The sequence below is a fragment of the Microcaecilia unicolor genome, chromosome 10, assembly GCF_901765095.1.
Source record: "Microcaecilia unicolor chromosome 10, aMicUni1.1, whole genome shotgun sequence".
Classification (NCBI taxonomy): Eukaryota; Metazoa; Chordata; class Amphibia; order Gymnophiona; family Siphonopidae; genus Microcaecilia; species Microcaecilia unicolor.
The window spans coordinates 98,117,511-98,143,073 of NC_044040.1; the positions used below are offsets into that span (position 1 = coordinate 98,117,511).

Sequence of the window (25,563 nt, forward strand, 5' to 3'; positions counted from 1 at the left end):
ACTCCGAGGAAAACCTTGCTAGCGCCCATTTCATTTGTGTCAGAAATGGGCCTTTTTTACTAGTAAGAACATAAGAGTAGCCATACTGGGTCAGACCAATGGTCCATCTAGCTCAGTATCCTTGTTTTCCAAACAGTGGCCAAGCCAGTTCACAAGTACCTGGCAGAAACACAAATCAATGGCAACACTCCATGCTTCCCATGTCTGTCTCAATGGACTTTTCCTCTAGGAATTTGTCCAAAACTTTTTTAAAGCTAGATACGCTAACTGCTGTTACCATTTCCATGTCAAGCAGAGTAGGTCTTATTACAAACAATGTGAGCACTGCAAATTGGAATTTAGTGCAAGGCTTGCACAAAGGCTTTCAGCTCTTCCAAAGTATGGCATAGCATAACAGTCGTGCTCTGGGTAATGCGGACCTTTGCTGGATATTGAACAACAAACTTTATGCCTCGATTCTGTTGGTCGGTGCAATATGGTGCCAATGCACATCTGTTGGCTGCTGCCTGTCCTGAATAATCATTAAACAACAGTAGCTTACCACCTTCATATTCCAACGTGCGAGTTTCATGGTAGAGTGCCTTCAGATGCTCCTTTTCTGCAAAGTTGAGAACCCAGGCCAATACAGGTCTAGGCCGCTGAGCACCAGGGCACAGTGGCCCAACCCTATGGACCCGCTCAATCTTGAAGCCCCCGGCTGGGATTTCCATACCAAACTGTTGTGGGAGCCAGGTCTCCTCAAAAGGCCATATTTCTTTGTCTACACCATTTCTAACACTCCCACAATGCGGAGATTATTCCACCTGCTTCTATTCTCCTGTTCCTCAAGACTGTCAATTAACAATTTACAATGCTCCTCTAGGCCCCGCATTTTCCCTTCAAGTTCTGCAGCATGATTTTCATGTTGCGACTCCCGTTGTTCTACATGGGTAAATCGCGCTGCCTGACCTTCCAAACCCTCCTTGATCTCGTCTACTGTGATCTGCAGTTTAGTTAATTTATCATCCAGGATAAGAGAGAGGTTATGAGTAGACTCCTGGATTGCTTCTCCTTGGAGGGTGAAAGCCGCTGGTGGCATTGGGGTCCTAGATGCCATCTTGGGAACTCGATCTTTTGTTTGGCTGGTTGCGGTGTTCGAAGCAGCATGCCATATTCCCTAGACCTCCACTCATGACGCACCTCACTCAGTCAAAGCAAAAAGGCAAGAGAATTGCTGCCCACATGAAGCTCAATAAATCATTTGGTGCCCCTCATTTAGACATGAAAGTGGGACTTGGGAGCAGAGCCTGAGATGAGAGCCACTGTTCAGAGCATCGTCATCATGTGACCCCCCCCCCCCCCCCTTTGTGCCTTAGTTTAGGGTTGTACCTGTTGACCTATGCAGGTTACACCCCTCTATGTCATTTAAATTTATTTTATGCCCTACTACTTCCCAATCTCTGAAAAAAAAAAGAAGTTGTGTATTAATATCTGTCAAGCATTTAAATGTCTGTATCATATCTCCTGCATTCCTCCTTTCCCATATTTAGGTCTTCTCATACGTCGGTTTGCTCGAATCCTATACTCATTTTGTCACCTTCCCCTGAACCGCTTCAAGTCTTTGAGAGATATGTGGGCTCATTTTCTTTTTTTTTTTTTAAATTTTATTTTATTTAATTGAATTTAATATTTTTATTGCAAGTTAAACACTTGTGAAAGAAAACACAGCTTAAGATAAAGAAAGACGAAATAATATTTGACATAAAAAAAAAGATCAGCTTCCTTAGACCACTAATGTTGAGGGGACGCAGCAGGATTAAAAGGAGTCATTTAGGTATAGTCTAAACAATTCAACAAAAGGCTTACATGTGATTACCCTCCCCAATATTATCAATCTTTAACCCAACAAAATTACAACTTTTTCAAATCCAAAAATGCCCTTAACTGTTCAGGTGAGTAAAATATGTACTTTACATCCAAGTATCGTATCAAACATTTACACGGATAGGCTAGGAAGAAAGTGTCCCCCAAGTCCAGAACCTCCTTATTCATAGTCAAGAAACTTTTTCTCCTCTCTTGAGTCAACTTTGTGACATCTGGATATATCCAGATTCTATTTCCTCCAAAAGGAATTTTTGATTGTTTGAAGTATAATCTTAAAATTGTATTAAGGTCCTGTTCAAAAACAAATATCACCAAAAGAGTAGCTCTCTCTGAACAATTTTCTAACGATTGTTCTAAGATGTCTGAGATATTATTCACATCAATATTCAAGTCCGGACCTCCTCTATTTCTTCCCACAGTGACTGGGCTTTTAGGCAAATAATAAATCTTAGATATAGGGGGAAATGCTTCTTCGGGAATTTTCAAGTTTTCCAGAAGATACCTTTTGAACATATCAATCGGTGAAGTCCCAGGAACTTTAGGAAAATTTAATATTCGAAGGTTCAGACGTCTATTATAGTTCTCTATTTGTTCGATTTTTTTATGAAGAGCCAACTTATCTTTAGTAGTTATATGATTAAAGTCTTGAATTTGCTTTACCTCAAGTTGTAATTGTTTAACTTGGGAAGACAAATCTTCTTTTACCACATCCACTTTATTAACTAATTCCTCAAATTTTTGGTGCAGAGTAGATATCTCACCTGAAGAATTTTGAAGAATTGAGTTCATACCAGTGAGCATTTTCCAAATTTGTCCAAGATCTACCTCCTTAGATGTTACGGGAGCCTCAGGAAAACCATGGGCCTCTCCTTCCAGACACTGTTCCTGCAGCGATGAACCCCCAGCAGAAAACACCGACACAGCACTTCCAGCAGCATACTCGTTTTCTTTCAGTGCGGCAGTGGAAGCTCGACAAGGGGGATTGTTTGAGGCTGAAGGAGGCGATAGCGATGCCTCTAGACCCAGCGGAGGTGCCGCTCCTTCGGCTTGTTCCGCAGCGGGAATACTCAGACCTGAAAGGGAGGTACCGGTAAGGAAGCGGTCGAGCCTCTGTTGAACAGGGGAAGATGTCGAGGTAGGTTGGGGAACCGTCCTCACATTCCCTTCCCTCTTAGAATGGGGCATATTGGAAACGTGGTATTGTGAATATTCAGCACGGAGCTCGACAGCGTTCTCTCTACCGGAGTTAACAGCGCCATATTGCCACGCCCCCGCCTCTGATCATGTGGGCTCATTTTCAAAAGAGAAAAAAGTCCAAAAAGTGGCATAAGTAGGTATTTGGACGTTTTCTCACAAAAACGTCTAAATCAGCATTTCCGAAACCTATTTTTAGATTTTTTTCTCTGAAGTCTGCCAGAGCTGCGTCCAAATCTCGAGGGGGAATGCCAGTGGCGTGTTCATGGTGGAACTTGGGTGCTACTAAGACTTAGACATTTTTCAGCCATAATGGAACAAAACTGTCCAGGACTAAAACTTAGACGTTTTGAGCTAGACCTGTTTTTATAACGAATAAGGCACACAATCTTCCCTAAATAACCAAATGACCACTGGAGGGAATCAGTAATGACCACCTCTTATTCCCCTAGTGGTCACTAACCCCCTCCTACCCCTCAAAAATGTGATGAAAAACATTACTTGTCAGCCTCTATGCCACCCTCAGATGTTATACTCAGGTCCATCAGAATAGCATGCAGGTCCCTGGAGTAGTCTAGTGGTGGGTGCAGTGCACTGCAGACAGGTGGACCTAGGCTCTTACCTCCCCCTACCTGTTACACTTGTGGAGGAAACTGTGAGCCCTCCAAAACTCACCAGAAACTCACTGTACCTACATATAGGTGCCCCCTTCACCCGTAAGGGCTATGGTAGTGGTGTACAGTTGGGGGTAGTGGGTTGGGGGGGGGGCTTAGCAGACAAAGTAAGGGAGTAGTGGTGAGATGTGTACCTGGGAGCATTTTACAAAATCCACTGCAGTGCCCCCTAGGGTGCCCCATTGCTTTCCTGGGATGTCACTTTTCCATTCTTCTATCTGATGCCAAGCTTTCTATTTTTTTTATAACATCTGAGCCTTGTGTCTATTATTTATCAGTAGATTTGGGCTTTGAATTCAGATCTATAGATAAAAAGGAGGTCTCATTACATATATCTAAATACGAGAGTGCTATTTTTTCATACTTCAGAGCAAGAGTGTACATTCCCTAATTATCTGCCCCAATGCAACTGAAGCTTTTACCTCCTCAGTGCAAGTAAATGGTTTCATCCCTGTGTGGATTCTCTGATGCCGTGTGAGGCTTTCTTTCCATCCAAAGGTTTTACCACACTCAGAATATGTAAATGGTTTCACTATATTGTGGATTTTCTTGTGTATTGTGAGGTCTGCATTCTGCCTAAAGCCTTTACCACACTCAAGGCATGTATATTGTTTCACTTCAACCTGGATTCTCTGGTGGACTGGTCTAGCAATGAACCATAGATTCTATTCAGAAGTTAAAACATTTGCATGTAGAAAGTGTGGTAAAAGCATCATTGAGGACAGCCCACAGTCCACCAGAGAATCCATATACTTTTCTTATGGTCTGTATCCTAATGGATTGATTTTGTGCATGTGGACGTTTTTTGTTTGAAAATGGACCGAAAAACAAACCGTCCAAATCACAAAACATTTTTCGAAACAGTATTTTCAAAAGAAAAATATAGACATTTTTTTTGGTTAAAAATGACCTTCTTTCCTGTTCAGAATTTGGAAGTTTTGTGTAAAACGTCCAAATTCAGATTTAGACATCATATAGAAAATGCCCCTCATGGCCTCCAAAACTGAACAGTAACCAATAACTTGTACAGGGGCATTATCCTTATCCTTTATTCTTTATTTTGATTTACTATATTGCTATCCCTGAGTACAGAGCTGAGTGGTTTACAGATTAATAACAGTAAGAAAGGAGCTCCATAATGTTGATAGGAAAGCCTCTCTTCATTCAGGCTAGCATCCTTCTGGTCTCCATCTTGTGACATTGTTTTGCCACTTTGGGATCCTCAGACACTATTTCCTCAGGTTCCTCTTCTGGTCTTTGCATATCAGCCTCTCACCCCCTATCACATACAGCACCTTTAGATATTTGCACCCCAAGTGCATCATTCTAAACTTCTTTGTATTAAATTTGAACTGTCAGACATTAGACCAGTCTTCTAATTTTTATAAACCACTAGTAAAAAAGGCCTGTTTCTGACACAAATGAAACGGGCGCTAGCAAGGTTTTCCTCGGAGTGTGTATGTTTGAGAGAGTGTGTGTGAGAGTGACTGTGTGTGAGAGAGAGAGAGAGTGAATGTGTGAGTGTGTGTGTGTGACAGAGAGAGAGTGAGTGAGTGTGGGTGCGAGTGTGTCTGTGAGTGAGAGAGTGTGTGAGAGAGAGAAAGTGTGTGTGAGACAGAAAGTGTGTGTGAGACAGAGTGTGAGAGTATGTGTGCGATACAGACTCTCTGTGAGACAGAGAGTGTATGAGATCGAGAGAGTGTTTGAGAGTGACTGTGTGACACATAGAGAGTGAATGTGATACAGTGTGAGACATAAACTTTGGAAGGCTAAGTGCTTTGAAAATATGCCTCAGAGTGTGTGAGAAACAGTGTGTGAGAGTGAGAGAGAGAAAGACACTGACCAGTAGCGTAGCTAGGGTAGTTGACACCTGGGGCCGGTCATTTTTTAGCACCCCCCTCCAAAATCTAGTACTAGGCATGCCGAGAATACAAAACACTCAGGACCTATAGAGCAATTCTACCATACCATAAGCAGTCATTTCTACGATCACACAAGGAAAAGGAAAGCATCTTAAACACTACAGTGAGCACTAGAACATCAATTCACCTATTGTAAAACGAAACCAGACAGAATAGTACAGATTGTCGATCCTGCACAGTCAATGCCAACTGAAAGCCATGTCTTTTTCACAAACACAGGTACACCCTAATCCACTATAGAATAATAATAAACTTTCTATTTAGACAAAAATTAAACAACCCCCAAGATGCCAGACTCTGCATACAATGCAACACCACAGAAACAGAAAATGTCCCCTAGTACTGTGCAAAATATAAAGACAGCAGATGTAAATTTGAAAAACATGTACCAATCACCACTTTACAAATTAACAAACAGAAATAAAACAAATATAGAAAATAAAATAATACAATTTTATTGGACTAATACATTTAGCTTTCAGAGGCCAAAACATCCTTCCTCAGGTCAATATAGTATAGTGCTGTTACAGTATCCTATCCTGACCTGAGGAAGGGGGTTTTGTTCTCCGAAAGTTAGCCAAAATGTATTAAAATTAGTCCAATAAAATGATTACCTTGTTTACATGTTCTATTATAAACATTTATTAACACAGCTACAATACTACTTTATCGTAAAGCAAAAAAATAAAAATATATATTTTATTTACAGTTTGTTGTCTCTGGTTTCTGCTTTCCTCATCTTCTTTTCACTGTCTTCCTTCCATCCAGCATCAGTCTTAGTTCTCTCTCTGCCATCCAGTGTCTGCCCTCTCTGCTTCCCCTCCATCCAATGTCTGCCCTCTCTCCCTGCCCCTTCCATCTACATCTGCCCTCTATCTGTGCCCCATCCACCATCTGCCCCTGTCTGCCTTCTCTCTCCCCCTTCCATTTACTGTCTGGCCTTTCTCTCTGTTCCTTCAATCCACCATTTGCCCTCCCTCTCCCAACCATCCAGGGTCTGCCCTCCCTCGCACTCCCCCTTCCATCCAGGGTCTGTTCCCTCTCTCTGCCCCTTTTTTTCAGCCCCCCAGTTCCAGCCCCACTATCCCACCAGTGCCCAGTTTCAGCCCCAGCCCTTTTCTCTCACCAGTCCCAAGCTTCTGCCCCAGCCACTTCTCCCTGTCTCCTTTTCAGCCCCCAGTCCCGACAGTTTCAGCCCCTGCCCCTTTTCAGTCCCCAGTCCCAGTACTATCCCCTTATCCTACCTACCCTCCTTTTCAGCCCCCAGCCACCTTCATCCACATACCTTGCATTAGGGCCCCCCTTTTCAGCCCAACCCATTCTCCAACCTGACCCAGGCATGCCCCCATTTTCCCTCATGACCCCTTCTCAGACCCCAGTTCCAGCCCCCTTCTCCCATCTGAGAACCCCCTCCCGACCCCAGTCCCCTTCTCCCATCTGAGAATCCCCCCTTCTCCCATCTGAGAATCCCCCCATCTGAGAACCCCCACCCCACCCCTTCTGAGAACCGCTACCCCAGTCCCCTTCTCCCATCTGAGAACCCCCACCCCACCCCCTTCTCCCATCTCAGAACTCCCTCCCCTCCCCATCCCATCTGGGAACCCCCACAACACCCCTCTCCTCTCCCATCTGAGAACCCCCACCCCAACCTGCCTACCAGTGAGCTCCGTCGAGAGAGCCTTCTTCTCCTGCTCCCTCCCTGCCTTAAAAAAAATTGTGAAGCGGAGTCGCAGGCAGGCAGCGCCTCACGTCTGCCCTGCTTGTAAAAGAAGTAAACCTACTCTTGTCGTTGGGCCTTTCTTCACGGGTCCCGCCCTCGTGGAAATAGGAAGTTACCTCAGAGGAGGGCGGGACCCAGTGAAGAAAGGCCCAACGATGACGTGGAGGTTTACTTCTTTTACAAGCAGGGCAGACGCGAGGCGCTGCCTGCCTGCAACTCCGCTTCACAATTTTTTTTTAAAGGCAGGGGAGCAGCGGGAGCGGAGCACTCCCCCACCTGCTGACACCCGGGGCGGACCGCCCCCACCACCCTGCCCTTCCTACGCCACTGACACTGTGAGAGAGAGAGAGAGAGTGTGTGTGACAGAGATACCTCCCCCCCTCCCTCTCTGGTCTCAGGACCCCCTCTCCCTCTGGTCTCAAGACCCCCTTACCCCCTCCCCCCTCTCTGGTCTCAGGACCACCCCTCCCCTCTGGTCTCAGGACCCCCTCCCTCCCCCTCTCTGTTCTCAGGATCCCCTCCCCCCTCTCTGTTCTCAGGACCCCCTAACCCCCCCCTCTCAGGACCCCCTCCCCCTCTCTGTTCTCAGGACCCCCTCCCAATGTCTCCCCTCTTTCTTTCTGCATCCTTCCATCCAGTGTCTCCTTTTTTTCCATACCCTTCCATCCAGCATCTTCCCTCTTTCTCTCCCCATCCTTCCACCCATCTACCCTCTCTCCTGATCCTTCCATCTAATGTCTCTCTCCCCCTCCTTCTATCCAGTGTCTACCTCTCTACCCTTTTCTGTTCAGTGTCCCTTCTCTCTCCAAATCCTTCCAGTCTCTCCTCTTTCTCTCTGCATCCATCTCCCTCTTTCTCTCCCCATCCTTCCATCGTGTCTCTCTCCCCATCCTTCCATCTGTTTTCCCTCTCTCCCCATCCTTCCATCCGTCTACCCCCCTCTCCCTAGTCTTCCATCCCGTGTCTCTCTATCCCCTTCTTTCCATCCAGGCCCGCCCACACAACACAGACCTGCCAAGTCTCCCATGAAACACGCAGCGCCAGCTCCCATTTCTGGCCATTGCTGCTTCTCCTGTTGAGCAGCAACAGCCGCTACAAAAACAAAACAACCAAAATGTTTTTAAAAAGCAAGCATGGCACACAGGCAGCCATCAGGCATTGGCTGTCGGCTCTGCAGCCACTCCTCTCACCTCTCACTTCGCTGCGCTCCTCTGGGGTCTGCTCCAGGGGAAGTGACGTGAGAGGTGAGAGGAGCGGCTGCAGAGCCGATAGCCAATGCCTGATGGCTGCATGTGGTGACGCGCTTGCTTTTAAAAACATTTTTGGTTGTTTTGTTTTTGTAGTGGCCGCTGCTGCTGCTGCTCAACAGGAGAAGCAGCAGTGGCCGGAAATGGGAGCTTGCGCCGCGTGTTTCGCGGGAGACTTGGCAGGTCTGTGTTGGGTGGGCGGGCCGGGAGGGAAAGTGGCTAGGCCTGGGTGGCAACCTTGGGGGGGTGGAGGGGGGAGCAGTGGCTGCGGCGACCTCGTGGGGGGTGGAGAGGGGAGCGGCCGCAGTGGCCTTGGGGTAGGGGCATGGCGGTGAGGGCGGCAGGGGCGGGGCCTCGTGCTGCTATCGTGCGGTTGGTCAGTGCTGCGTGTGACGTCAGCCTGGCTTCGGAGCCTAGCAGACCAACTCAGCCATGAACACAGGCAGAAAGACAGAACGTTGGAGGTGAGAATTATTATATAGGTGTCTACTCCCTCTGAGGTGGAGCAGGTGGGGGGAAGAGGGGTTAGTGGTTCGGAGTCGAGAATAGGGGAGGGCAGACTTATATGGTCTGTGCCAGAGCCGGTGATGGGAGGCGGGACAGGTGGTTGGAAGGCGGGAAACACTGCTGGGCAGACTTATACGGTCTGTGCCCTGAGAAAGACAGGTACAAATCAGGTAAGGTATACACATGAGTTATCTTGGGCAGACTGGATGGACCATGCAGGTCTTTTTCTGCCGTCATCTACTATGTTACTATGTTACTATGAGGTGTCCACTCTTTTTCAATTCTTTGTGTCATCTACAAAATCTAATCCTTCTGCAATGTTTCTCATAAATATATTGAATAGAATCGGCTCTAGTACTGATCCCTCAGGCACTCTACTACTCACCTTTCTTTCCTTCCAGCCCTGAGGCACTCCACTAGTCACCTTTCTTTCCTTCGAGTTAATTCCATTTCCCACCAACCCCTGACTTCCATCAGTCAACCAGTTTCTAATCCAGTTCACCACTTTGAGTCCTAGCTTCAGCTCATTCAGTTTATTTATGAGCCTGTTATGAGGAACTGTACCAATGTCTTGCTGAAATCCAAGTAGACTACCTCTATCACATGTCCTCAGTCCTGTTCTCTGGTCACTCAGTCAAATAAATCAATCAGATTGGTTTGGTATGATTTTCCTTGATTAAACCATAATGCCTCAGATCTTGCTGTTATGATCGTGGTCAGAACCTCTCTCAAACTTACCTTTTGCCTGGGGGTCAGCTTTTTAGCTGGCTTCTGTTCTGTTTTTCTGTCCTGTTTGAGCTAGCTCTCTCTCTGTGCCGGCTGCTGCCAGCATGGGGCTAATTGTCTCACTTCACTGCAGCTGTGGGTGTGGTCTGAGTTGCTCTACCTCTCCCTGGGTGTACTGGCTTCAAGAGCTTCTCGGTGCTGCATTGATGTGGGTTGGGTCTCTCGGGGTTTCAATGTGTTCTGCCTGGCTCTAGGGAGAGTGACATCATCTGGGAGGGGCCTTGATAAGGAAGTGGTGTTCTTTCCTTCAGGGCCTTCGCAACGTTTGCTTCTGGCTACTTGCTTTAGGTCCAGGTTAGTTTAGTGCAGTGTGCACTTGTGACTTGTGTGTTTGACTTCCCTGTTTTTCCCTTTTGTTACGGTGAGTAGCACTGCTGTTGGTGCAGTGCTGGAGTTTGGTGCTGGGAGCACCCTTGTTAGTAAGTGCTTAGGAAGCTTACCTGCCTGTTTCCTTGTGTCTTCCCCGCTTTTCCTCGTGACCTGTGTTTAGCTGCTGTAGCTTGGTGCTTAGGAAGCACCGGGGTGAGAACCCATGTTTAGCTGCTGCAGCTTGGTGCTTAGGAAGCACCAGTGTTAGGTCTGGCATTTGTCTTCCCTTCCTTTTCCCTTGTGGCTTCCCTGCACTTCTGTTAGTGGAGGGCGTAGGGGCACTTCTGTTAGTTTCTGTTAGGAGCACTGCTGTTAGTGGAGGGCTTAGGAGCTTTTCTGTTGGTGCTGGGCTTAGGAACACTTTTGGTCACTTTAGGAGTTAGGTGCACTTCAGTTACAGCTTGTTCTAGTCCTGGTCCCTGTGTCGTCCAGTAAGTCCTGCCGGCTACTCGAACCCAGGAGCTCAACTCCTGGGGGGCTTAGTAGCTAAGTGCAGGTGAAGCTGTGTGGACCAGTTCGGTGTGCTCCAGTCCAGTGTTCCAGTCCTATGTCCTCCAGTCCGGGGGATTTCAGTCCAGTGTTCCAGTCTGGGGGGTTCCAGTCCGGTGTTCCAGTCCTGTGTCCTCCAGTCCGGGGGATTCCAGTCCAGTATTCCAGTCTGGGGGATTCCCGTCCAGTGTTCCGGTCCGGGGTTCCAGTCCTGTGTCCTCCAGTCCGGGGAATTCCAGTCCAGTGTTCTAGTCCATGTGTTCCGGCTCGCTGGGCGGTGCCTGCAGTCCCTGCCGGTGTCGGTGTGCTTGCCCAGCGTTGGTTGGTGGGTTTTGCCTGCTGCTGTCGCTCCTCGTCAGCAGCCCAAGGGCTCACGTTTGCTCCAGAGCCCGGGCCCGCGGGCTCTGAACCTGAGAACCTGACACTTGCAGCTCATTGGATTCTAGTAAGTTCTCTATCCTTTCCTTCAACAACACCTCCATTACTTTCCAACCACTGAAGTGAGACATACCAGCATGTAGTTTCCTATTTCTTCTTTGTTACCATTTTTGTGAAGGGGGGACCGAATCCATTCTTCTCCAGGTTGCTAGCAGCAGAGATTGTAGTAGGATCCAGTCAATGGGATGGCTATAAGAACGGAGCACTAGAAGGCTGCTCTAATCATAGAAATGGAGGGTGGTGAGCTGAGGGAAGTAATTGTGCTATAGAAATGAAATTTCTGAATATGGTGAGAGATGGAAGAGAAATGAAGCCACCCCCAAATAGGAAAAAACAATTTGAATAGCTGCAGCCTACTGTGATTCATACTAACACAGCAATTACAAAACCGAACTTTTCAAACAGTTCTCCCCCTCATATCTTTCAATCACAGACACACAGAACTAACACATATACATATACACGCAAATAAGGCCCACTCATTCACATATGGAAGTGTGTATAGATTTGCATAAAATATATATGCACTGACACACAAACATATGTGCATAAATATGAGTTTGTACAGATATACCAAGCCACAAAGATACACACACACACACACACAAATAAAATAGAAATATATAAACAAAACAAACATAAAAAAGCACAAATATAGAAAGATACAGACACAAGACACACATGTACACCCACAAATGCATGCACGCAAACAATGGTTGGAAAGAAAATATCTCTGGTTCTGAGACAGGGCTGCGTTGGTGATAGTATGGGCAAACTGGGACCTTTGACCACATGGTGGGATTGCTCAGTTATTCAAGTATTCTGGAGGGAGGTGGGGGCATTAGTACATCACTGGACTGCTGAACAGTGGGGAACGGATCCTTTGAAATATCAGTTGGGAATGAGTTTATCTTGATGGGCAGACTGAATGGACCGTTACTATGTTACTATGAATTCAATGAGCCATGTCCTCCCTACTTTCCCTACTTGTTTTTTTCATTTATGATACAATCAAAGAATAAACTTTGAGAGGAAATTCAGATATATAATACAAAGGAAAATCATTTTTTATTGACATAAATGCCATGCCCTCCCTGCTTTGTCTACTTGTTTGTTTTTTTAATTCAGTTTTGTACATCTGTTAAGGGGAAAATTGAACATAGCAGACAATTCCCTTTAGTTCACTAAAAGTAAGAAGAATAAAGTATATGATATAAGATGAATTTTCTTGCCATATCGTCATTTTCTTTAAACAGCCTCCAACAAGATATTGCCTGATCCAGATAATGCAAGAGTGGGCAGCCGTATTGCAGTAGCTCTAAGCAAGATTTTAAATGCTAAGAAACAGCAACAGTTGCAGACTAATGACATCCTACCCTCTGCATCAAGACTGGTGAGTCTAGATCATCCAGTTTTATTTTACAGGAACAGAGAATCTAAACCATGATAGATGAGGAGAGGCTAACTATGGGGCTCATTTTCGAAAGAGATGGACGTCCATCTTTCGACATATATCGGAAGATGGGACGTCCCATCTCCCAGGGACGTCCAAATCGGTATAATCGAAACCTGATTTAGGACGTCTCCAACTGCACTCCGTCGCAAGGACGGCAAAGTTCAAAGGGGGTGTGTTCGGAGGCATAGCGAAGGCGGGACTTGGGCGTGCCTACACTTGGACATCTTTGACCCATAATCGAAAACAACAAGGATTTCCCTGACGAACACTTGGACGTTTTCAACCGGACCTGTTTTTCTTACGACTAAGGCACAAAAAAGGTACCCGAAATGACCAGATGACCACTGGAGAGAATCGGGGATGACCTCCCGTTACTCCCCCAGTGGTCACTAACCCACTCCCACCCTCAAAAATCATCTTTAAAAATATGTCGTGCCAGCCTGTATGCCAGCCTCAGATGTCATACTCAGGTCCATGACAGCGCATGCAGGTCCCTGGAGCAGTTTTAGTGGGTACTGCAGTGCACTTCAGACAGGCGGACCCAGGCCCATACCCCCCCTACCTGTTACATTTGTGGAGGAAACAGTGAGCGCTCCAAAACCCACCACAAACCTGCTGTACCCACATCTAAGTGCCCCCCCTCACCCGTAAGGGCTGTGGTAGTGGTGTACAGTTGTGGGTATTGGGTTTTGGGGGGCTCAGCACACAAGGTAAGGGAGCTATGTTCCTGGGAGCAATTTATGAAGTCCACTGCAGTGCCCCCTAGGGTGCCCGGTTGTTGTACTGGGATGTCAGGGGGACCAGTGCACTAGAAATGCTGGCTCCTCCCACAACCAAATGGCTTGCATTTGGCCGTTTTTGACATGGACGTCTTTGGTTTCAAAAATCACTGAAAATCAGAAATGTCCATTTCTAGGGCCGTCCAAATTTAAGGATTTGGACGTCCCTGATGGTATTTTCGAAACGAAAGATGGACGTCCATCTTGTTTCTAAAATACAGGTTTCCCCGTCCCTGGATTTCGCCATTTTGCAAGGACGTCCAAATTGCAACTTGGACGTCCCTTTCGAAAATGCTCCTCCATGTATTCCACTCTATGGGAGACCTGAGCTGAACTGAATTCTGAACTAAAAGAAAAATGTTCAAAGATCCTCAAAGGACGTTTATGCTTCCAATATACACATATATGTCGAATATAATAAAGATAATTTCTGTTATGGACCTGATTTACTAAGGCTTTCATCCCATTCCATCTCTATGATGAAAAAAGTATTGAGGTTACAATGGAAGTTCACCTGAACATGCAGGAATAAATGCCACAAACAAGTTATAGCTGATAGCGATTTTATTGAACTCAGTACATCTGTGGATAGGTTTTGAGAGCTATATATTTTTCATTAGATCAGAATCTTGACAGCTAGTCACAGATATATTAAAATACCCAAATCAAATTATTATCTACAACTTGTTTGTTGATTATTATTTCCAAATGTATCTCTGGGAAAAGATCTTATTGAATTACATCAATTGTGTGAAAGGGAAAATAATGCTTAATGTATCTGATCTATAATATCCTTAATTAGTTCTTTTTAAATACCTAATTTACCTGAATGTCTGCTGTACCTGAATGTAACTCACCTTGAATTACTGCTGAAAAAGACATGAGCTAAATACATTCCTTCTTCTTCTCAAATTATTTATCCCCCTTTTACAAAGCCGCGCGGTAATGCTGACAATGGCCCATTCACTTACCGCACCTACAGCTGCTAGCATGGCTTTGTAAAAGTGGAGGTTATTTAAGTTAAACTTTTACAACACACTTCTAACCACATAGAGTGCCTGCAACAGTTTACAAAATAGTAAATGTAGCAACTAGGGCTGCAAGTTAATTGCAGTTAACTCTACAATTAATGCATTAATTATTATTCACGAGTTTAAAAAAAAATAATCATGTTGCGGCATCTCCTGTTTCCTCCAAACATATCTTCTGCTGTCTTCCACTCCCAACCCCTGTTCTTGGCATGATTTCAACATCAACGCCCCCCCCCCCCCCCCCCCCGGTGAGGTCTACCTAAAGGTGGTCTTATGTTGGTCCTCGGCAGTGACAGTGTTGTACGTACGCTGTGTGGTAGCCTGGTCCAAAGCCTTCCCTCTGATGCATCCCACCCATGCAGAAACAAGAGGTGATGTCAGAGGGGGGCAAGACGGGTTCAGACGAAAAACTTCAGAGCAGGCCATGGGCAGAGTATGTTTAACACTGCCACTGCTGAGAACCAAATCCTATGTGGGGAAGAGAGGAATAAGCAGCAAATCTACAAGCAGAACTAGAGCTGCTACCGGTGGAAGCTATGGCTCAGGCAGTGAGCTTCAGCAGTCAAGGGAGAGCTTGGTGCTCCTCACCACCAAGTTTGTGTTGCTGCTCATAGGGGTGGAGAGGAGGAGGGAAAGGAGAAAGGGAAAAGAGAGAGAGAGACAGAGAGAGATAATGGACCCCAGGAAAGAAAGTGATAATGGACTTGGGGGAAGAGGAGAGGAAGGGAAGGGAGAAATGTTGGATCTGGGTGTGGGAAGGAGGGAGATCAGTCTTTTAGGGAAGGGAAGGAGGATGGGATTTGATTTACTGCCTTTCTGTGGTTACAATGAAAGTGGATACCAAATTATATACAAGTACTTATTTTGTACCTGGGACCCAGTCACAAGGAGCTGCAGTGGGAAATAGATAAATAAGTAAAATACCTTTAATTGTGTGATTAATCATGATTAAAACATTTTTATCACATGATTTATTGCAATTTAAAATTTTACTCGAAATACAACCCTAGCAACACAAATGATAAAGAGGTCAAAGGCTTAGGTGACATTTCTGTGGCTGAAAAGAGATGTATCTAGATAGCTTGTACATACTGAATAAATTGGATTTTCAGAAGGAAGTAATGTCATCCAACATGGTGGCTACTTAAAACCAGAGCTCCACACAGCCACATGCAATAGTTGTAGCAAATCAGCATTCATCAAAACCCCCCACCCTCCCAAACTGATCAGTGTGGTATGGAGAGCAATTGGATCAGGGCTCTTATTGCCATGACATCAAAGCATAATACATTGTAACATAGTAAATGACGACAGGTCTGTACAGTCCATAAAGTCTGCCCAACAAGATAAACTCATAGCATAAGAGTTCATCCATGTAAAATTTTCAATTGGCGATATTCTTAGAGCTGCAAAATATGTCACAAACTGAGGATCTGCTAAAATTATTATGAATGAATGACTGACTGAAGAGTTATTTAATGAAGTTCCATGTGTGAAGTTCGGATTATCTTAACGGACTGAATGAATGGTTTTGTTGCCAGTATATGGTGACTGCATTTATAAAACCAAGTGAAAATGTATCGTGGATGGACTCTTCAGGTTTTAAGAGTTATTTAATATATGTATTATATGGGGGCAATAGTTGGTGTGCTTTTTATATAATACTAGTGGAACCATGCCTGTTTCCTCAACAATGAAACGGTCCCTAGGAAGGCTGTCATATAAGCTTTTTTTTTCTCTCTCCCCCTGCCCATCCCCTCCATGTCCAGCAATTCTTCCCTCCCCTCCCCTCCATGTCCAGTGATTCTCCTCTTCCCTGCCCTCCCATCCTTGTCCCGCGATTCTCTCGTCTACTGTCCTTCTATCCCATCCCATCCATGTCCATCAATTCTCCTCTGCCCTGACCTCCCCTCCCCTTCCTCCCTTCCTCCCCTCGATTTGTACCTGAACGTTCTCTGGCTGGCTGGCGCTGGCTTCCGTTCCGTTCGTAATATCCCTCCTTTTGTCAGCACGCCTCCAGCATTCCCTTCCCTCTTACTGTTCCGCCCTCTGATGTCATTACGTCTTGACGCAAGGGCGGGACAGTGAAGGGGAATGGAACGCTGGAGGCTGGCTGACTTCAGGAGATGTTACAACCCAGTCAGCCAGGAGAGTTATGAACCCAGGCAGCCAGACATGGAACGTTGGAGGTGCAAATTATTATATAGGATGATATGTTGAATTTAATACAATTTTCAATGTATGTTGTTAATTTTGTACTTATGTTTGTATTTGTATTTTACTTTCTTTTTGTATAATTTGTATTTTGAGAAAGTGATTGTTTTTGGTTAGATTCCTAAGGTTTATAGTTTAGACAAACTAGAAAATGGAATGGGGACAGGGAGTTGGTTAACTGGGGGGACGGGGACAGCTCATGGGTCGGATGGGGACAGAGCCTACAGGATGGGGCAGGACGGGGACAGAGCCTATGGGGTGGGGCAGGAACAGTGACAGAGATATATGCCCTATGAAGCACTATTATGATTTTTGAATCTGTGGATGAATAATGAGTCATCAGCAGAGCCGTAGAGAGGGGAGCTGACACCCGCCCGCTGCGCACCCCCCCCCCCCCCCCGGGTGCAGCACGGCGCACCCTCCTCCGGCTGGAGCGCACCCCCCCCGGAGCGCATACCTGCAGCGAGGGATGGGCGGAGGGCTGATCCGCCCAACTGCACGTTGCTGGGGTGTGTCGGCTCCGCGCTGGTTCACTGCTCTCTCTGTCCCGGAACAGGAAGTAACCTGTTCCGGGGCAGAGAGGGCAGTGCACCAGCGCGGAGCCGACACGCCCCAGCGGCGTGCACCCGGGGCGGACCCCCCCCCCCCCTTCCGCCGCCCCCCTTCCTACGCCACTGGTCATCAGCAATCTCAGGATTCAGTCTAGCTCTCCTGTCTTCCACAGAACTTCCCACAATAGATAATGTCCTCTCAGAAGACATGCTGGTAGCAGGAATGCACAGGAGTCCCATGCAAGTTTTGCCAGTTTTGACCAGCATGCACTTTTGCTTGTTTTTCCAAAAAAATTAAAACATCATAATCTGCATTAGAGAATGACCTGGGGGAAAATGGGCCCGCGGTATGTTCATAGGGATGAGTGCTTCCACCACTCCAAGCCCTTCCTTGGAGACCCCTGGCTAGGGGCCGGTCTCTGAACCCTTCGGATTGTTTGATCAGGTCTCTCCTGTTTCCTCATAGGGATTTCAGGTCACTTTTTCTCCTTGCTAGACTGACTCTGTGCTTGGTAGAAGGCCTCAGCTCCTTCTAACACACTTTGGGGGAGTCAGGCTAGGAACTGATGCACCCACTGCTTCATAGCCCTTGGTAATCCCTCCAGGAACTGCTCTAGGAGGATGATTCTTGTGATCTCCAGTCCCGTCTTTTTCTTCGGCTTTAGCCATCTCCAGGCAACCTTGTTGAGGCGATAAAGGAAACTCCTGGGGTTTCTTTGGCTTCTATGGAACCCTTCCAGAACCACTGCTGATAGGCCTCTGGGGTACAGCCACTTCTCTAGGATGGCTGCTTTCACCTTCACCTAGGTAGCTAGCTGTCCCCACGGGATTAACAACCAGGAACACCGTCTGGCTGCTTCTGGTCAGTAGGTTCCCCAATTATGCCATCCATGACATTTCTGGCAAACCAGCAAAGTGGGTGGTCTCTCGAAATTCGTCATGAAGTAGTCCAGATCATCGTTCAGTACCATTTTCTTCACATGGAACCCGGAGGGGTGTGATAAACTGGGTGGCCGGGTGCTTATCCCTGCTTGGGCCTGAGAGCCCCTGTTGTAGCTCTATGAGCTTCTGCAACACTTGCTGCTGCACTTGTTGTTGTTGCTGCACAGTGGCGTAGCCAGACAGCCAATTTTGGGTAGGCCTGAGCACAAAGTGGGTGGGCACAAAATTTTCTCTCTCCCACAGCACTTCCCAATTCAAAATATAAATACTTTAGCAGATGAGGATCCCAATCTCTGTCAGCTGAAGGCCTCCAGTAAAGATGGCCAGAACTCCTCTCCACCAAGCCCAGTAGGCAGCAGCAACTCCTCAAGCTACTGATGCCAGCACCTCATACATGCTTAGTTGTCAGTGGCTCCAGGATGCTGCCCCCATCTGCCAAGCTCAGTAGAAGGCATCTCTGACCAGCTTCAGAAGAGACCCCAGCTAGTAGGGCTTGGGAATCCCCACTAGCTATAACAAGGGTCAGGGCTGCCGTTAGCCATGCTGGTGACCAGGGCAGAAAATAAAGCCCCTCCCCCAATTCCCTCTCCTCTCCAATCTCCTCATCTGCCGTTAAAGTCACACTGACAGACCCTCACAAATTACAGAACAAGGAATCACAAATTAGAAATAAAAATATATAGACAAAATTGAACTGGGAACCTCAGCATGTACTGAAACAAAACAAAATAAAAGCGCATTTCCTTTTCTACTTAACACAATAAAAAGACATCCGCTATGCACATTTCCCAAAGTTAACATATTCCATTTAAAATATTCAAAGTAAAATGATTTTCCTACCTTTATTGTCTGGACATTTTATTTTTCCATCATGTTGGTTCCAATTTCTCTTTCCGCTTTCCTGTCTGTCTTCTGCTAATTCTTCAAGCGGTTGTCCATTTGTCTTTTTTCTCCCGTCGTTTCATTTCCTCACTACACCTACCTCTGAAATATTGATCCTTCCATTTTAGCTCTTTCCTTTATTTTTTTTCTTTTCTGCCTCTGTACACTCAAATTTCATCCTCTTTCTAAATCTTTTCCTTCTTTTTACTTTTCAGATATCTATCACATTTCCATCTCCTTTCACCCACTAGCTCTCCCATTCCCCATCTCTCTCCTTCTCAGCCTTCCATTCCCTTCCATCTTCGATCTACACGCCATTATTTATTTATTTATTTATTTATTTGTTGCTTATATCCCACATTTTCCCACTCGTGCAGGCTCAATGTGGCTTACAGTAAATTAAATAAAAGTACAAACTTAAAGGTAATACAAGCATCTAACAGAGTGAACTAGATAGGGAAGGGGACAAGGATACATTAATCAACATTGCAAGTTGAGGGGTAAGTCTTAGCAAAGAGGAATGTCTTTAACAACTTCTTAAAAAAGGCCGTGGTCTTCTTGAGTTTTGAGGTGATGAGGTAACATATTCCAGTGTTTGGGACTCCAGTAACGGAAGGACGAGGCAAAGAGTTTCTTGTACTTTACTCCCTTACAGTTCGGAAAGTGAAGATGGAGATAGGACCGAGCGGCAGGGTTGGCATTTCTAGGCGGAAGGTCAATCAAGGGGAGCATGTATTCCGGTGCAGTCCCATAGATGATTTTATGAGTTAGGGAGCAGATCTTAAAAGCAATTCGCTCATGTACAGGCAGCCAATGAAGTTTAAAGCGCAGGGGTTCGGCATGTTCAAAACGTCTTACTTTAAGGATGAGCCTCGCCGCAGTGTTCTGAGCCGTTTGGAACGTTTTCAATAAGGAAGCCTGACAACCCACGTAAATACCACTACAATAATCCAGGTGGGATAGGACCAGCCAGTGGACAAGGGTACGAAACAAGTCTCTTGGAAGGAGGTATCTGATGCGCCGAAGCCTCCACATTGCCTGGAACATTTTTTTTGGTAACCAAGTGTACATGATCAGCCAGCTGGAGATGTGAGTCCAGGTGTATTCCTAAAAGTCTCATGCTATTGGCAATCGGGAGGGCCGAGCCCAGTACTGGAAGCATTGTGTCAGATACATGAGCGTACGTGGACGAGAGGATGAGACAGTGAGTTTTTTCCCTGTTGAGCCTGAATCGGAACACCTTGGCCCAGTGTTCTAAAGTGGTGAAACATGCATCTATGAGGTTGGCAACTTCTGATATTGAGGATTGAAAAGGGATGTAAACTGTAATATCATCCGCATAGATGAAAGGGTTGAGGTTTAGGTTTGCAAGTGCTGTGGCTAACGGCATCATCATAATATTGAACAGGGTAGGTGAAAGGGGCGAACCCTGAGGGACCCCACAGGAAGCATTCCACGGTTCTGAAGTGTGGGAGTTCGCCATGACCTGATAGGACCTTGAAGTCAAGAAACCCTTGAACCAATGCAAAACTGGCCCTCCTATACCGAAAGAATCCAGTAGATGGAGCAGGAGTTCATGATCCACCATAATCAAAAGCACTAGACATGTCAAATTGTAGTAGAAGAATCTTCCGTCCAACTGATAGTTCTCGTCTAAAGTTTGATAATGAGAGTGACCAAGACTGTCTCCGTGCTGTAATGAACTCGAAATCCTGATTGCGAATGGTGGAGGATATCAAAATTAGTCAAAAAATTCGTTGAGCTGAACATTGACCAGACTTTCCAACAGTTTTGATACTAGAGGAATCGAAGCCACTGGGCGATAGTTGGAGATGACATCTGGCTTGATCTTTAAATTCTTTGGGATTGGGGTGAGAAGGATGTTTCCATGGCCTGGCGGGAAAAGACCTATGTTTAACATATAATTGAGGTAACGAGTCAATTCTTCAATGTAACATTATCATATTTCTACCCCCTGTGATCACTATTCTCTCATTTTTTCCTTGCCATCTCCACTCCCTGGGTCTCTCCCCCATGCTTTCCACCATTCCCAGTGTCTCACTCCCTCCACCCTTCCAGCCCAGCATCTGTTCCCTCTTTCTACCCTCCTCACCCTCGTAGCCTGATATTTCCCTATCCCTTTTACCTTCCACCACCAGCATCTTCCTGTCCCATCTCTCTCCCCTCCCCCCTTGTCCAGCATTTTTCCCTTTCTCTTCCTTACCATCCATTGTCTATCTTCTCTCCCTGGATCCATCTTCCCTCTTTCTCCCCTCCCCCATTTGTGCATCTCTCCTTTCCTCTCCTCCACTTTCATGTCCAACTTTTCTCCCTCTCCCTGCCTTGAGCCCCTGGTTTGACATCTCTCTCTACCCCCCCTCCCCCCCGCCACACAGCATCTCTCCATCCTTCCTTCCCCTCACCTCAATGCCATGTTCAATTTCCCCTCTCATCTCTCCCTTCCACTTCCATATCCAACACATTTTTTTCTCTCATGCCCTTTCCCTCCCTCTCCCCATCCCACCCATATCCAACAATTCTTCCTCTCTTTCCCCTTGCAGCATCTCTCCGTCCCTCCCCCCCACCTAGCTCTACCCTATCTCACTCCCTCATCCCAACAGTGCTCCTATCTCTCTCTCCTCGACCCCCTCCCCCCACACTCACACAAACAAACCACCCGCCAGCACGTGCTACACGATTTTTCCCTCCCTTTCCCCAGCCACAGTCTGGCACGCTGGCTGCAGGCCTTCTTTCCCCTCCCTCCCCTTCGGGCAGCGCCGCAGTCTAACTCTACAGCTGAGCAAAGCTGCACGACACCGGGTCCGTCCTGCCGCTACGCTGCTGCTGCTGCCCTCCGGCTCCTTTGTCATCTTTGTCTGTTCTTCTGCTGCTTATCTACAGCGGATCCACACGCTGCCAGGGCTGTCTGTATGCTGCTGCGACTGCTTCCTTCCGGCTGGCCTCACCTTCTCCGATACTCTTTCTGAAGAGGCGGGGCCAGCGCAGAGGAAGCAGTCGCAGGCAGCATACAGACAGCCCTGGCAGCGCGCAGATCCGCTGCAGATAAGCATCAAAAGAACAGACAAAGATGACAATGGAGCCGGAGGGCAGCAGCGTAGCGGCAGGACAGACCCGGTGCCATGCAGCTTTGCTGTAGTGTTAGACTGCGCTGCCCGAAGGGGAGGGAGGGAGGGGAAAGAAAGAAAGCCTGCAGCGTGCCGGCAGTGGATCTTCCCAATTGGCGTCTCTCTGCACCGTTGCTGGGTGCGCCTGAGCCCAAAGTGGGTGGGCCCAGGCCCACCCGTGGCTACGTTCCTGCTGCTGCACCTGTTGTTGCTGCTGTTGCTGCTGCCACTGCTCGAGATGTGCCTGCATAAACTGCTGTTGTAGCTGTTGCTGCTGGCCCTCCACCGAGGCCTGGAGTAACTTCTCCATGGTTTACTGTAAGCGGCTCGCCCAGCACTGTACACCAAAACAAAAATAAACACCTGCCTGTCCAGCGCTAACTAAACATCCCCCCTTAACTAGGGCAGGGCTAATCCCTTTTGCCCACTGTTCCTGCATTGTCTCAACAATCGGCCTAGAGCCTCTGAGGTCAGGATCTGGCTTCCTTCGGCATAACAAGCGCAGAATCTCATCACTGCCACCATATGTGAGACCCCAAGTGCGGGGTTTGGCATGGCCGGAGGAAATAATACAGCCAGATAAAAAGGTAGAATGCAAAAATAAGTATTCACAAAATCAGAAATTCCTAGGCCCATTTCTTCACAGATCCGAGTAGTAGTAGCAAGGGTAAACTTCTGTGGTTCAAGAACACCGTTAGTAGTATAATTGTCATGTATTTTCGGGCCTGTTGCTTCACAGAAACATAGAAACATGACAGCAGATAAGGACCAAATGGCCCATCCAGTTTGCCCATCCCATCATCAGTAACCACTAACTCTTCCTTTTCATAAGGGATCCCACATGCCTATCCCACGCTTTCTTAAATTCTGACACAGTCCTTGTTTCTGTTACCTCCATCGGGAGGCCTTTCCACGCATCCACCACCCTTTCTGTGAAAGAGTATTTTCCTAGATTCCTTCTATGCCTATTTCCTCTTAACTTCAACGTATGCCCCTTCATTCCAGAGTTTTCCTTCATTTGAAAAAGGCTTATCTCCTGTACATTAATGCCACTGAGGTATTTAAATGTCTTTATCATATCCCCTCTCTCCTGCCTCTGTTCCAGCCAGTGGCGTAGCCAGAAGGCAATTTTTGGGTGGGCCAACAGGTTGGGTGGATGGGCACTAGAGAAACACCTGCCACCTGATATGCCCTGCCCATGCCCCTACTCCTACCGCACACCTACCCCACTCCCCATACCTTCAATGGGAGTAGCAGTGCTGGCCTCAGTGGCTGCAGACCACATTGAGAGCTAGGGGAAATATAAGAGGGTGCACTCTTCATCCTCCACTGAGCCACGGTCCACCAACACACATATGCTTCCCTTAAATATGCCCTAAATATTACAGTGGGGCCCTAAAATATCAATACATCTATCAAGAAAACTTAAGAAGCCAAAGTACTATAGAATACTACATAGAAAATTGATGCTCACAGAATACTTAGGTCACACACACAGAACACAAATACAGAATAAGTGACCACAAACCATAAACAAATTAAATCAAAATCCCAAAAGGCCAGACCTTGCATTTAGCACAGCACAGAGAAATACAAAGAGATGCATTTTCTTCTATATTGTGCAAAATCACATGCAAGAGACAGTGTTAGGGGAGGTACAACTAGGGCAACTGCACTTGGCCCCCTAGCCAGAGAGAACCCCAGGCCAGATGGCTGAAGAAGGTGTAGCCTGTTAGTAAGCTTTTGTGCCCCCTCCCAAATTTCTGCCTTGGGCCCCAGCCATATCTAGCAGGATGTACATTTCAAATCTGACATATTCTAGTCACAAATAGAAAAATAAAATTCTTTTTTCTACCTTTGTTGTCTGCTCATTTTATTTTCAAGTCATGTTGGTCCCAGGCTCTGGTTTCTATGTCCTTCTCTTAACTCACTCACCAAGGTCTCATGTCCATTGATAGTTCTACTCTCTGTCCACTATCCATCTCTTCCATCTCTGTACCTCTATCTTCCTCCATGTTTAGTATCTCCCTTTCTCTGTGTCCCTATATTTCTCTGTCCAGCTTCTCCCCTCTCTTCATCCCCAGTGCCAATATATCTCTACCCTCTCTGACCCTACCCTATCCAGCTTCTCTCCCTCTCACTCCCTCCCCTTTCCAGCATCTGGTTTGGTTGCTTGATTCCCTGCCTGCCCACCCACCCCGCCCTCCTTTCCTCCCTCACACTGTAGGTTTAGTATTTGTTCCCTTTTCCTTCATCTCCTTGGTCTAGTATCTCTATTTCCCTTCCCTCCCTCCTTGTGCTGTACCAGCAGTTCTCTCCCTTTCCTCCAGTTCTCCTCCCCCTCTTCCCTCCCACATCCAGCAGCTCTCTCCCTTCCTCCAGCAGCTCTCTCCCTTCCATCCAGATCCCCTCCTCCTCTTCCTCTGGCATCTCTCTCCCTTCCTTCCAGTCTCCTCCTCCTCTTTCTCCCAGTCCAGCAGCTGTCTTCCTTACCTCCAGCCCTCTCTTCCTCTGAAGTCCAGCAGCTCTCTCCCTTCCATCCAGATCCCCTCCTCCTCTTCCTCCAGCAGTTCTATCCCTTCCATCCACTCTCCTCCGCCTATTTCTCCCAGTCCAGCAGCTGTCTTCCTTCCCTCCAGCCCCCTCTTCCTCTGGTCCACCAGATCTCTCCCTTCCATCCAGTTCCCTCCTCCTCTTCCTCCCGTGTCCAGCAGCTCTCTCCCTTCCCTCCAGTCCCTTCTTCCTCTTCCTCCCTTGTCCAGCAGCTCTCTCCCTTCTCTCCAGCCCCTTCCTCCTCTCCCTCCCCTGGCCAGAAGCTTCCATCCAGATCCCCTCCTCATTTTCCTCCCACCTCTAGCAACTCTCTTCCTTCCATTCAGTCCCCTCCTCCTCTTCCTCCCACATCCAGCAGCTCTCTCCCTTCCCTCCAATCCCCTTCCTCCCACGTCCGGCAGCACTTCTGCCTTCCTCCAATTCATCCTGCCCCAATCCAACACCCTCGCTACCTTTTCTCCCGCGGATCCGGGTCCGGCCGTCCGGGAGCATTGCCTGCCTCAAATTCTGCTCCTCCCCGCTGCTGCCTCGGTCCCTGCAGCATTATTTTTTTGGCCCATTGCCGGCAGCACTGCAATTCACACAGGCAGCTCCGCTGCCCTTTGCCGTGTCCATCTGACCCTCTCTGATGCACTTCCTGTTTACGTAGGGCCAGATGGACGCAGAAGAGAGGAGCGGAGCTGCCTGTGTGAATTGCAGTGCTGCCAGCAATGGGCCGAAAAAAGAATGCTGCAGGGACCGAGGCAGCGGTGGGGAGGAGCAGAATTTGAGGCAGGCAACGCTCCTGGACGGCCGGACCCGGAGCCGCGAGAGAAAAGGCA

General features: G+C 47.1%; 1 protein-coding gene across 1 annotated transcript in view; it reads left to right on the top strand.

Moving 5' to 3' along the window:
* LOC115478317 (pseudouridine-5'-phosphate glycosidase-like) overlaps positions 1–25,563 on the top strand; it is a 770,820-nt gene that overhangs the window by 554,954 nt on the left and 190,303 nt on the right. Inside the window, exon 10 of the mRNA XM_030215622.1 lies at positions 12,466–12,602. Coding sequence (XP_030071482.1) covers positions 12,466–12,602 — 137 coding nt within the window. The remainder of the gene's footprint in view (positions 1–12,465; positions 12,603–25,563) is intronic.